Source organism: Lagopus muta, chromosome 1, assembly GCF_023343835.1.
Source record: "Lagopus muta isolate bLagMut1 chromosome 1, bLagMut1 primary, whole genome shotgun sequence".
Classification (NCBI taxonomy): Eukaryota; Metazoa; Chordata; class Aves; order Galliformes; family Phasianidae; genus Lagopus; species Lagopus muta.
The window spans coordinates 47,325,047-47,337,883 of record NC_064433.1 but is presented as its reverse complement, the minus strand read 5'-3'; the positions used below and the strand labels follow the sequence as shown (position 1 = coordinate 47,337,883).

Sequence of the window (12,837 nt, the reverse complement as noted above, 5' to 3'; positions counted from 1 at the left end):
TAAGACAGAACTGTCAGTGAATCACCAGGTTCCCTCAGATCATGACAAAAAAATTATTTTCTTCCTGCTACAGCATCATGGAGGGTGTGAAGTGACAATGTATACGTGGTTCAGCCCAGTGTAAGTTATAGAAGCTGGACAACATGCAGAACAAATTTTGAAGAGAGCAATGGGCCAGAGGCGACAGCTTACTCCTTTTGGGTGACTGAGGACGGTTGCTGTTATAACAATGAGTATACAGTGTCCTGTAATGAGAATCATGTTTGCAATGATATTCAGCTGTATCACAACTGATATATTGTGTTTCTGATGTGATCTCAGTAAATAATTGCATAACTCTCTTAAGTCAGTATCTCATGTAATTAAGTAAATACTAAATTCTTCTCACATGGGATATGTAAAAGAAAATGTTTACAGAGTGCTGGACATTGACTGCAGGGAAATGTGGTGGATGGCAACCTGTCACATGTAGATACGACTGCAAACACACCAGATACAATCCAGGTGTCTAAATCTACCCCAGTAGTCCTCATTGTCTGTATCCCCATGCACACATACTCCAATTTCTGTGGCACACTGCAAAGCTGAGGTTATGGTGTTTACAGTCGCCCTTTTTCTGATATAAGAAATGGGGCTGCTTTGGATTGTTGATAACTTTTCTCCTGTTGCCATGTCTAGAAACCACACAGGCTCTAAAGGGGCAAAGAAAGTGCTCCAGCATGGCCCAGCAGCTTGTGCTGACCCTTGAGGGCAGCCATTTGCTATGCACAGTGTGTGGCTTCTTACACATCAGAAAATGATCCACATGGGCAAAATTTTCCAGAAGACCTCTCACTTCCTTTGTGCCATGCCAGCTGCCCTCATAAGAGTAAGTGCAAGCTGTCTGAGTTACTGCTCTGTTCCTCTGCAAACCAGCAGGATCTGTCTGCCATTTCCTCATGGAAAATGATGATATCACAGCTTTGGTCTCCAGCAGCGATGGCAGGAAGGGCCTCTGCACAAGTATTTCCCAAGGAGTGTTGTCCTTGGCACCCACACCCTAACACTGTGAGTCTGATATCTACCTTGACAGGAGGAGGCTTCCAAAGGTATTATCCCCTACACACCACACATAGACTAGAAGCTAAAATACATTGGTCTCTCTCTCCCCTGTCACAAGCCACTTGGCAGCCTAGCAGTTCTCCCCATGCTAGTGAGGTAAGGGCAGGTGCTGATGGGCTCCCTAGATAGCTGGTATAGCTGAGTAGCAATGTGGGAAAAGGCTGAAGGAACTCCTAGACCAGTGTTGGGGTGTTGGGAAGATAATAAATACGTAGTTCCTTGAGGTAAGCTGTTTTAGAACAGGAGAGAGAAGACAGGGCAGTAAGTTGAGGATGGGCTCCAGAGCACTGCTTTGCCCATCTTGTCTTCCCTGGACTCCAGGCTTCCCACAGGGAGAAGCAAAGGGCTGAGTCCAGAACCAGGCTTCTCTGATGTCCCTGCAGGTGACTTTAGAGCAGGGTGGCCCATGAGGTCAGAGATTTGTACCACACCGTTCATATCTGGTCCTGCACTCAGAGAGGCAGCAACCCAGCTGCTCAACAACTCAGCTGACACTTAGCTGCTTCCCTTAAATTATTACTTTTCTTTTCAAAGGGGTATTCGAAGCACACAGGCCTCCTGATACATTGATGCATTAAGCATTAATAACATTACAGAAGTCTGTCAAGAATAACGTTTGCAACACAGCAGAGGCTTTTAAGTCCCACTCCTCGCCTGGGATCCTGCAGAGATGCACTGGGCAAGAAGCATTTCTTTTGAACACTGCCAGTTCCTATAGAGTTGTAAGTACTTAAGAGCAGCTGAAATACTTGTCCCCCAAGCAGCCTTTCTGAGACATAGTTTTCAAAGAAATAAACCTACTGTTCACATTCCTGTTAGAAGATACTTGATTTTGTCTTGAGCCGCGTGTTTCTGGAGGAAGCCAAGTCTGTAAAATGGTGATGTGTGTTGTGTCAGTGTCTCCAGACACTACTGCTGTGCTTTTGTCTCTGTTTCAGTAATATTTTTATTGGAAGACCAAATGTTTCGCTTGAAACCTCAGCTGCTTGCAGGGTTCTATTTATTCATAGGCTCTGGACAGAGCAACAGTCATCCCTTTGAAGATCCATCAATTGGTAAAGATGACCCTAACCTTAGCAGGGAGCTCAAGCCTGTCATTTCCCAGCCCATGCTGGTGAAAACAGTTGTCCTGTTTTATGTGCAGAAATTTGCATTTCTCTATAACAAACTGCATGAGATTTCTTTTGGCTGAATCTTCAAGTTTACTGAAGTCCCTTTGAACTGAGTATCTTAATTTTTGCTCTCCCTACTTTCCCTAACTTAGTGTTCTCTACATATGCTAAGGGTACAGCCTGTCTTATCACCTAGGACATTACAGAATACAGTCAAATAGTATGAAGCCCTTGTAAATTCTAATCATCTATGAGTTGTTCTTCTCTAGGCTGTTAACTGCCGTGCTTTCGTATTACTTTGTGGCCAATTTTCAAGTACCTCACGGCCTGCTGAACTGCCTCTACTCCCCCGGATCCCAGATGAGATCTCAAATGAAAGTGCTGTGGGAGATTATTCCAAAAAATGTTACTGAATGCAAAGTGCAGTGCATTAAGCACCCTCCTTCGCTCACACAGATTTTCTCTGGTCTGTGGTTTTGAGACAATGACAAGTATCAAAGCATCAGCAATTTTGCTGTCCTCCATTCACTATCAAAATTATACCCTTTTTATATCTGGTAACAGTTAGTTCAGTGTCACTGACCATTGGACACTCCACAGTCTTCCCAAGCTATATCTCCCAGTGTGTCACTCCACTTGTTTTTAGAAATTACCCCTTACTTTTAATTTACTGCAGCAAATATTTTCTTCTATTTTCTTCTATTTTCAGGAATGTTCATGGAGCAAATATAATTCAATTCCTTTAAATGGTGCAAGCCTTTTTGAAGGAATATTAATTTTCCAGCCCTTTCTTTGAGTCAGGCAATTCCAGCTGTATGTGCCCGTTTATCAGGGAGGAGCTCCCAGTCTTGTGATAACTGCTGTTGCTTTCTCCTGCATGTTTCCTTTTTTTTCCCCACTTCTTACTAGCTGTAATTCAGTACAAAAGCCAGGCATAATACACACAGTGAGACCACACTCCTGACTACAGTGGGAGATCTTCTTAATTTGTGTTGCAGATATAATCATTATGTTCCTCCCTTAATTCTTATTTCCTCCCTTGATTTGTTATCAAGTTTTATCTATATCATTACAGGTTACAGTTACAGCCTGAAGATGCAGATCATTTCAAGTGCTAGTCAACTGCTACCCTAAAGCTGACACATTTCTTTCCAAGTGAATTTCACAGTTTTGAAGATAATATCTTCAGTTTACAAAGAATTTTTCACTTTCAAACCTCAGTTATTCTAGATTTCTTGTTGGCCCCTGTAACACTGCTAGATATGCTCTGCAAATCATTATTCAAATCAATAATAAAACTATATCAGACCAAAGACTGACTCTTGCAGAATGCTTGACATGGCATTCTAATTTAATAAATGGCAATTAGAAAATTTCAAATACAATTTTGTTATCACTGCGCATGTGTTTGTTTTGTGGTAGCCAAAGTTTCCCAGTTACAATATTTTCCTACGCTTAGGAAAACTCCCAACATTAAGTAAAATTGAAATGGAGATAAAATCCACAATGTACCAGTTAGCTATAGGGAAATATTCCATTCTCGACTGAGAGTGTTTCTAAAGTTGATTTTAGAGCAAGTAGCTTTATATCTTCCTTGAATTTGGCTGACATGGTGACAAGGTGCTCCTTTCCTGGGGTATGCTCAGCCTGTGGCCCTGTAGCTTGGTTCTTGCTCATATTATTTAGACACCTTAAGAGTAACAGAGTGATTTTCAGGTAGGGTGTAGATCTGGATCTACTGAGTATTACCAAAGGTTAGCCTTCAGCATTCCTTTCATTTAGCATGATATTTTATGAAATGGCACCTAAGAACAACACATCCTCACTGCTACTGAAGGGATAGGATGTGGATGTTGTATGTTGATGATCTAGTGTCAATTTATAGCACTGAATGGTTTAGTACTTGTAATCTGCCTCTCTGGAATTTGTGTTGTGACCAACAATTTTTTCTCTTTTTCCAGGCACTTAGTGAGGGTTATAGTAAGGGTTATATAGTATATAGTATAGTAGGCACATGTATCCTTCATTTATGTGCTTCCTCCTCTTCTGCTGCTGCAAACAAGACTACAATTATATCCCCAGTAGAACAAAATTCTGCTCATGAATCAGATTCCTATACATAATAATGGTAATAATATTCACTGATGGATATAGAGAAACAAAACATAGTTATGTGGGGATTTCTGCTCCATATTTTCCAGGTGGATCTTCAGGTGGATCCAGGTGTCCCTTCATGAAAAGGGACAGAATGCTTTTTGCTGCCTAGAAAACATGGCAGATAGGAGAATGGCATTGCTGTGTTTCTTTTAGCTACTTACATGCAAGAATCCACTAGATCCTGATTTGGCACTTCAATCACTCCATTTTTTTTGTTTTGCATTGTTTCATTTTTCTACATTATTGCCTTTCTTATACAAGAAATGTACACCAACCTATTGATGTACTCTGCTTTTAGGGGCTTAGGGTTGTATTCCTATTTGAAATAGAAGATTTGCCATGACTCCAACTAGCCTTTAAAGTCCTACACTCATGGACACCATGACCACAGAGACAAGACAGGGCAATTCAAACTGGTCTTCACAAGCCTTGAAAATAAAACTGTGTGAGAGGTAACAATGTTTTTTTCTGAAGCTAATTTTAATTAATGACCAGAAGTAAAAATAAACAAATAAATTAAAAAAAAAATAAGTAAATAAAAATGGCAGGAGTGCAATTCATCATTAATCCGTATATGGGATTCATAAATTAACATGGATAAGTACAAATTCCAAACCAGTACTGACGAAGGTGATTTTTTCCCTCCACTCAGCACTGATGAGGACTGCCCAGCGACAGGACAGGAAGAAATTGGCACAAACAAAACACAGGAAATTCTGCTAAAACTTAAGCAGTATGTCTAAGTTTTATTGTGGAGGTGGTCAAACAGTAGAACAGTTTGCCCACTGAGGTTGTAATGTCTCCCTGCTCTAGCTGGCCATGCCTCGATCCTGGGCACTGCACTCAATGATCTGCAGAGATGCTTTCCAAATTCCACTGTTCTGTGATCATAAAATCACTGCAGTCTGACAAATCCCTGTTGTTACTTTCAAGTCTTCACATCACTCACAGCAATCCTCCTTTGCTGAACCTAAGTAAATAGGAAAACTAGCATGGAGACTACTAGACCCTTCTATGATGGGAAGAACGTTGTGGGAACATCCCTTTTGTATCTCAACCCTTAAGAACTCAGTAATATGATGTACCTCAAGGGTACGTTTACTTCTAGATATATTTATCACTCCATTGTGTTTGACTGACAAGAATGATAAACTTTTATTTCTTCATTTGTTTTCTTTTATCCTGCTTTGAATGTAGCAGAGGCCAAAATCGTTCCTGAATGCAAGGATGAAACAACATTGTGGCAATGTACGTGTGTTGAAAAAAGAAAGCAGCAGCAGAGACCGTCTGACAATGCAGCTGCAAGAGAACTTTCTTACATTCATTTTCCTAGAGATAGAAAACAAAGTACTTCCATCTATCTCAATGACATCAACAGGCTGTTCCAGTATGGGTCAAATTATTTGGCATGTTTTTAGAACTAGGTTTCTTATCTTATACCAAATAGAAAAATTCTTTTCTCAGCCTTCTAAACTGTTGTGTTGCTGCAGGTAATAGAGTAGAAGGCAAAATAGATACAGAATATTAGGACACGGGATGCCCTAACACTGGAACATCTGGTGACATATTTTCCTCAGCTTTATTGAGGTGTATATGTCAAGCAATACATGTGACTTCTTTACCAATGGCATTTTGTCATCTTAATTCTTCCTTACTATATAAACTTTGCAATTGTTGAATCAGTGTTGGCAACAAACTTGCCACACAGCAAAAACTTGACTGATGTTTCTTGATCTTGTTATTTGTATATATTTTTAATGATTAGTGTTAAGAGTAGATACCTGAACGCATGCAAAAACATCCTTCATCAAAATAATAGGATACTTAAATTAAAAATGAACAATTTCTCTGGGTCTTCAACATGCTAAGAAGAGTAAATACAAATAAATGAGTGTAGTCTTGAACTTATTCATGTTATTTTCCTGTATTCTGTGTGTTTAATCTGCCCCTATCCGTCTGATGTCTAATCATTTTTCCTCCATGTGGACCCCTATGTCTCAGTAAGAAAAATTATCAAGTTTTTCTCTCCACAGCTGTTTACAGAAAAGCAAACTTGAAAATTGTTCAGAGTTTTATCCGATTAAGTAGAGAAATTCAATTCCACACCTAAAGGAGGGAAAAATCAACAGGAAAAGAAAAAATGAAAATGAAAAGGGGAAAGAGAAAGAGGGAAAAGGGAAAGAAGAAAGGAAAAAGGAGAAAGGAGAAAGGAAAAGAAGAAAAAGGAGAAAGAAGAAAGGAGAAAGAAAAGGAAAAAGAAAAAGAAAAGGGAAAAAGAGAAAGAATAAAAAGAAGAGAAAAAGAAGAAAAAAGGACGAGGAAAAAGCTCTATTCACACCACCTCATAACTCCAAAGGCAATCAAGACCAGGAAACTTCTCAGTGATCAGAAAAAGGAGGCCAGGTGTGCTCTGTGCAGACCTGGGGAGGTCTGATGCCTGAGGAACAGGCAGGATGGGGGATGCTGACAGCTCAGCATTGGATGCGAACTGCAACTGCAACCAACTGGTCTGTATTCAGGTGTCTCAGACTGCCAGGGAAAAACAAGGAACTTCAGAAGTGCAACTCAGAATAGTCAGCACTTGAGGGAGGGATAAGTTTAAAAACATTTGGATGTATATCAACCCATTGAGAAGTAAATGAGGAGAAGTCAACATCCATCACAACAGACGATCTCACCACCACTGCCTGCACTTGCAGCCCAGAAGAGTGCCTTACATCAAACAGACCCACACACCCTACAACCCTTCCTAGCTCTGTTCTCTCTATCACTTGCAGACTGATTCTGTTTTAGAGAAATCTCCATCTACCTTTTTTGGGAGATAAGCATCATCTCCTTTTCTAGCAACTAACTTTTTGTCTCTCAGAATTTTATTCCCATCTCTCATGCAGTTGCCCAGAGCTTTATGGCTACTGTGGATTTGCCCTGGCTGTTTACCTGGGAATGACACCATCTGAAATGTGTGGCAGATCTCAGAGCCCAACTCAGGGTGCCTTCCAGCCTGGCTTCAGCAGTGGGGTACCGAACAGCCAGAGTCTCCCCTTCCTCTCTGCCTTTACTTTCCTCTCCTTCAATGTATCAGCTGGCATACATACAGACATGGCAAAATAAAAATGGAATTACATGAGAAGACAAAGCAGTGACAGTTCATTGTTTACACTCTGGCTATTCTGTTGTACCTCAGTACTCCTTGCTATTTTGGTATATTTCTTTTAAACTAAAACCACTTAATGGTACAAATAACTCAGTGGTATTTTAAGCACTGGTCCACTGGAACTACACAAGGCCTTCTGCAGAGTATTATTTATCTTCACGAATCTCAGATTCATCAGTGCTAAAAGAGATGTTCTTTCATATAACAGCCCACTGACGTTTTACATGGTAGCTATTTCTAAAGTGGGACAAAAACAATCATTTGGGGATTAATTTGTTATTTTTCAGTGAAGGAATAAATTTCAGTCTGCTTTCTAATTAGAAACCAGCTGAGGCTTCTGAATTCTGATCAGCTCCAAAATATTGCAATCAATCCTAATCAATATTTAAACTAATGAGCAAACAGAATTATTTTCATTTGTCACTGGGTGAGACAATAATTAAGTGAAAATCAAAACTGATTTTTACTTGTGAGGATTATCTGAAAATTATGTCGCTATATGAGCATTTATATTATGAGGATTTGTCTGGATGTCTTCTTTTTTTCTCTTGAGAATCACAGATTTTATAAAGCTTATGGTGGGAAAACAAGCCTATATCCAAATATATGTAAATAAATGTTGTATGAGTCGTTCTGTTCTCAGAGGTCAATTTCCATATTATTACATTTATTTGGGGAGAAGAGAGGCTTTAGTTTGTTCCACTGATGTTTGAGGGTAATGTGACACATCTTTGTGTATATAAATGTGTTGGACGTTTTTCTCCTTACTTCTTGCTTCTGACTTTTGCAAGTTTTAAGAACAGCAATATAGTGCACTGTAAAGGACAAAACATCGAGCTTGCAGCTTATTTCGACTTTCTTAACGAGGCAAAAACAGCTTCGTTTTTTATATACAGAAGTTATCTCCAAAAAAAAAACAAAAACAAAAACAAAAAAATAAATCAAAATGCTACCATTCCCTCTCAGAACATAACAAAACACGAGGAACAGTGACAAGTTCTAGCACATCAATTCCTCTGGATGTATCTTATTTTCTCAAAACACAGAATTTTGTGAGAATACCGTATTCTTAATAGTTAAAGATACGGTTCAGGGAGGCGATTCTCTATCCATATTCAAAGCTCAGACACGAAATTGTGTTACTTCCTTCTCTTTGAACTCAATTTGCGACAAAAGTATTGAAGCTGCCCCCTCAGTATCCATCCTGTTCCGCAGAAAAGCCCCTAAAGAACAAATCTGCGCTACGGGGGAGATTTTTTAACGAAAGCTTTTATTTTAATTTAGACGGAAAAACAAAAGTTCGCCTTCCCCAGGGTCTTCCCGGATGCAGGACGGCACGTTAAACGCGTCTTTTTGCTCTTGTCCAGGATGCCCGCGGCGACAAACTCCCCAGAACGAAGCTTCAAGGTCTTCCCTTCACCCCCTGAAGAAAGCGGGGTGATTTCGCGGCCGGGATTTTTCAAAAAATACGAATTTATAACTCCGAAGAAACACAGACTCGGAGGACGGAAAGCTCTTCCTGGCTAACAGTTAGGCGGGCTCTGTAAAGCACCAATCACAGATCACCGCTTCGCTATAAATTCAGGCATCGGGGTTACTGTAGCCCAATTACTTTCTTTTGATTAGGAAGAAGTCTCTGCCGCGATGTCGGAGACCGCTCCCGCCGCCGCTCCCGCTGTCGCGGCCCCCGCCGCCAAGGCGGCCGCCAAGAAGCCGAAGAAGGCGGCGGGCGGCGCCAAAGCCCGCAAGCCCGCGGGCCCCAGCGTCACCGAGCTGATCACCAAGGCCGTGTCCGCCTCCAAGGAGCGCAAGGGGCTCTCCCTCGCCGCGCTCAAGAAGGCGCTGGCCGCCGGCGGCTACGACGTGGAGAAGAACAACAGCCGCATCAAGCTGGGGCTCAAGAGCCTCGTCAGCAAGGGCACCCTGGTGCAGACCAAGGGCACCGGCGCCTCCGGCTCGTTCCGCCTCAGCAAGAAGCCGGGAGAGGTGAAGGAGAAGGCTCCTAAGAAGAGAACGCCCGCGGCCAAGCCCAAGAAACCGGCGGCGAAGAAGCCTGCCAGCGCAGCCAAAAAGCCCAAGAAGGCGGCGGCGGCGGCGAAGAAGAGCCCCAAGAAAGCCAAGAAGCCGGCGGCCGCTGCCACCAAGAAGGCGGCCAAGAGCCCGAAGAAGGTGACCAAGGCTGCCAAGCCCAAAAAGGCGGCGACTGCCAAAAGCCCGGCCAAGGCAAAGGCGGTGAAGCCCAAAGCTGCCAAATCCAAGGCAGCCAAACCGAAGGCAGCCAAGGGAAAGAAGGCGGCGGCCAAGAAGTGAAGTATTGATGTGGAAATACTTAAACCCAACGGCTCTTTTAAGAGCCACCCACCACTGTCCGAAAAAGAGCTGAGACACTCGGACAGTGAGCTCCATGCCTGCAGCGAAGCTCACGATTCGCCATTTTTTACTCGCGATCAGATGGGATGCCTGCAGAAATAGCAGGACTGAGCTGCGGAACGTGGTTAGCACAGGGCTGGAAAAAATAAAGTTTGCGCTCCCTGGAGAGGGGGGGATGGGGAAAAAAAAGCAACCTCTCTTCGGGCTGCCTTTGAGCAACGCAGGACAGAGGTGTGTGTGTTAAAGGGATTGCTGGGGTGGGTATCGCTCTGGGGCATGCAGATCTCTCTCGGTGCTTTAACTCAGACAATGCGGTCCCTAACAGTCTGCGCGCTACCGCCACGCCTCTTAGGGACAGGCGCTACCAACTCTCCGGCACGGCTCCTCCGCGTCCTTGGCAATGACCTTTCCTCTCAGCGGGGGATTTTTTTAATTCCTGCACAGCTTCACAAAACTGCTGTTAGAGCCGCAGGGAGAGGGCCGGGATAGGCAGCGCGCCCGCCACCTCCCTCCCTCTCCCACCGCCGGGCGCGGCGCTCACGGAGCTCACCGGGGCCGCTGCCGGACGGACGCAGATCGGCGCGGGGCTGCCTGGGAGGCCCGGCTCTGCCTGAAGCCCGTTTTGATTGGGTGATGGGAGAAACCGCGGCCGCTTATTGGACGACTGGAAAGATTCAAAAAGCCCGCGCTGCGAAATCGGCTCGGAGCGCTGCCGCCGGACAGCTCCGCTCCGAAAGCGGCTGTTACAGCGCGCCCTCGCTCGTATCGTTGTTCTCAGATCTGCAGGGGTAATCGTTCTCCTCTCAAAGCCAAAATTTCAGCTCAGAGACACGGTAAGACCGATTACGCAAAAAAAAACATTACTTGTTTATTTTCTCCTCTAATGAATGTTAGTGGAGCTATTGAAAGATAGGTGATATTCTTTAAGAGTGATGTATTAGTGCACTGCAACTATTAAAATCAAAGCTAAAACACACTACTTGTGTTTATTGGATAAGACACACAATGCTTACAAAACAAATTAATCATACCTGAAATTGTTTAACACCACGAAGCATTGACCAATGAGTCTAGACATAGATCTTTATTGTTTGCCCTAAATAACCCAAAATCAAGTAGGACTTCTCCAGGTAAAATAATCGCATCTTATTTAACCTTCCAAACAAACAAGACACAAAAACACGTTGTATTAAAGCTCTTTTACTGAAAGAGTGGGTGGCTCTGAAAAGAGCCTTTGGGTTCAGAGTGAGGATCAGGACCGCTCTACTTGGAGCTGGTGTACTTGGTGACCGCCTTGGTGCCCTCGGAGACCGCGTGCTTGGCCAGCTCGCCGGGCAGCAGCAGCCGCACGGCCGTCTGGATCTCCCGCGACGTGATGGTCGAGCGCTTGTTGTAGTGCGCCAGGCGCGACGCCTCGCCGGCGATGCGCTCGAAGATGTCGTTGACGAACGAGTTCATGATGCCCATGGCCTTGGACGAGATGCCCGTGTCGGGGTGCACCTGCTTCAGCACCTTGTACACGTAGATCGAGTAGCTCTCCTTGCGGCTCTTCTTGCGCTTCTTGTCGCCCTTCTTCTGGGTCTTGGTGACCGCCTTCTTGGAGCCCTTCTTGGGGGCAGGAGCAGACTTAGCCGGCTCAGGCATTTCAAACTCACAACTACCCAACCACTGCAAAAGCGAACTGCATCTAAAATGGCTGCGGCGCCACTATTTATAGGGCTGTTATGCAAATACCGAGGCTCCAATTCGTGCAATGCGATTGGTCCTTTCTGTAAGGGGTGTTTCTTTGTTTCTGATTGGTTGCAATAAGATCCGCTGTTTCATTGGTTGTTTTCACAATTGTTGATTCCAGCCAATCAGCGGCCGCTACTCCCGCCCTGGGAAGGGATAAAAGGGGACGAGCGCCTGCGTCAGTATGATTTCCTCTGTATTGTTTCTGGCTTGGTTTGTTCTGTGAGCTCTTGTTGGCAGCAGTACCATGTCGGGCCGCGGGAAGCAGGGCGGGAAGGTTAGAGCGAAAGCCAAGTCGCGTTCATCACGAGCCGGGCTGCAGTTCCCCGTGGGCCGCGTGCACCGGCTGCTGCGGAAAGGTAACTACGCGGAGCGGGTGGGGGCCGGAGCTCCCGTCTACATGGCGGCCGTGCTGGAGTACCTGACGGCCGAGATCCTGGAGCTGGCGGGCAACGCGGCCCGCGACAACAAGAAGACGCGCATCATCCCCCGCCACCTGCAGCTGGCCATCCGCAACGACGAGGAGCTCAACAAGCTGCTGGGCAAGGTCACCATCGCGCAGGGTGGGGTGCTGCCCAACATCCAGGCCGTGCTGCTGCCCAAGAAGACTGAGAGTCATAAGGCTAAAAGCAAATAATCTCAGCCTGTAAAGCCGGTTAGGTTTTTGAAAACATAATATAACCCAAAGGCTCTTTTCAGAGCCACCCACTTTCTCAGAAAAGAGTTGAGTTGCTCCTTTAAGGAAGTATCTTCATGTTAAGTGTTTCAATTTGTGCTACCTTTGTTTTTAATGCATTGAGTAAAATTTCTGGCTTATGTTTTCAGTTATTTTTTTTTATAGCATCCTGTTTTTGCTGAAGAAAAACTAATTACGTTGACTTCCAGTGTTTGACTTATAATGAAACAGTAGAATATTTGTTTATTAATGTTTCATCTGCTCAACACTAACGGTTTTTGTTATACTGTGTAGTATAGCTTTATGATGAGATAATGGGTGTTAGCTATGAGATGTGTAACTGAAGTAAGAAAATAAATTGATGAATGCTCCGAAGTTGCTGTGTAGGCCTTGATCTTAATACTGGAAAGTTGTGCTGTAGCTGAACTCATTTAGAAAGAAATTGGGAAATGCTGTGGGGAGAATAACTTAATATGGTCTCAATCCTGAACTACTCTGATTTGCTCAGTAGATGCATCAACTGTAGCATTTTTCCT

At 43.9% G+C, this 12,837-nt stretch overlaps 5 protein-coding genes across 5 annotated transcripts in view; 4 read left to right on the top strand and 1 right to left on the bottom strand.

Annotated features, from left to right (window-relative positions):
• Positions 1-11,573, bottom strand: part of LOC125690220 (histone H2B 1/2/3/4/6) — a 54,877-nt gene extending 43,304 nt beyond the window's left edge. Inside the window, exon 1 of the mRNA XM_048938401.1 lies at positions 11,162-11,573. Coding sequence (XP_048794358.1) covers positions 11,162-11,538 — 377 coding nt within the window. The 5' untranslated portion in view covers positions 11,539-11,573. The remainder of the gene's footprint in view (positions 1-11,161) is intronic.
• Positions 1-12,837, top strand: part of LOC125690211 (histone H2B 1/2/3/4/6) — a 108,230-nt gene that overhangs the window by 64,494 nt on the left and 30,899 nt on the right. The gene's annotated exons all lie outside the window — the stretch shown is intronic.
• LOC125690121 (histone H2A-IV-like) overlaps positions 1-12,837 on the top strand; it is a 79,217-nt gene that overhangs the window by 42,213 nt on the left and 24,167 nt on the right. The gene's annotated exons all lie outside the window — the stretch shown is intronic.
• Positions 9,157-10,966, top strand: LOC125690105 (histone H1.10). Its single transcript, XM_048938104.1, has one exon. It carries the CDS (start codon positions 9,169-9,171, stop codon positions 9,832-9,834), a length of 666 nt encoding a protein of 221 aa, XP_048794061.1. The 5' UTR covers positions 9,157-9,168; the 3' UTR covers positions 9,835-10,966.
• Positions 11,805-12,704, top strand: LOC125690176 (histone H2A.J). The gene has a single exon (XM_048938305.1). The coding sequence runs from the start codon at positions 11,873-11,875 to the stop codon at positions 12,260-12,262; it is 390 nt and encodes a 129-aa protein (XP_048794262.1). The 5' UTR covers positions 11,805-11,872; the 3' UTR covers positions 12,263-12,704.

Coding starts and splice junctions, on each gene's coding strand:
- LOC125690105 (XM_048938104.1), top strand. CDS start 9,169: ATGTCGGAGACCGCTCCCGCCGCCGCTCCCGCTGTCGCGGCCCCCGCC.
- LOC125690176 (XM_048938305.1), top strand. CDS start 11,873: ATGTCGGGCCGCGGGAAGCAGGGCGGGAAGGTTAGAGCGAAAGCCAAG.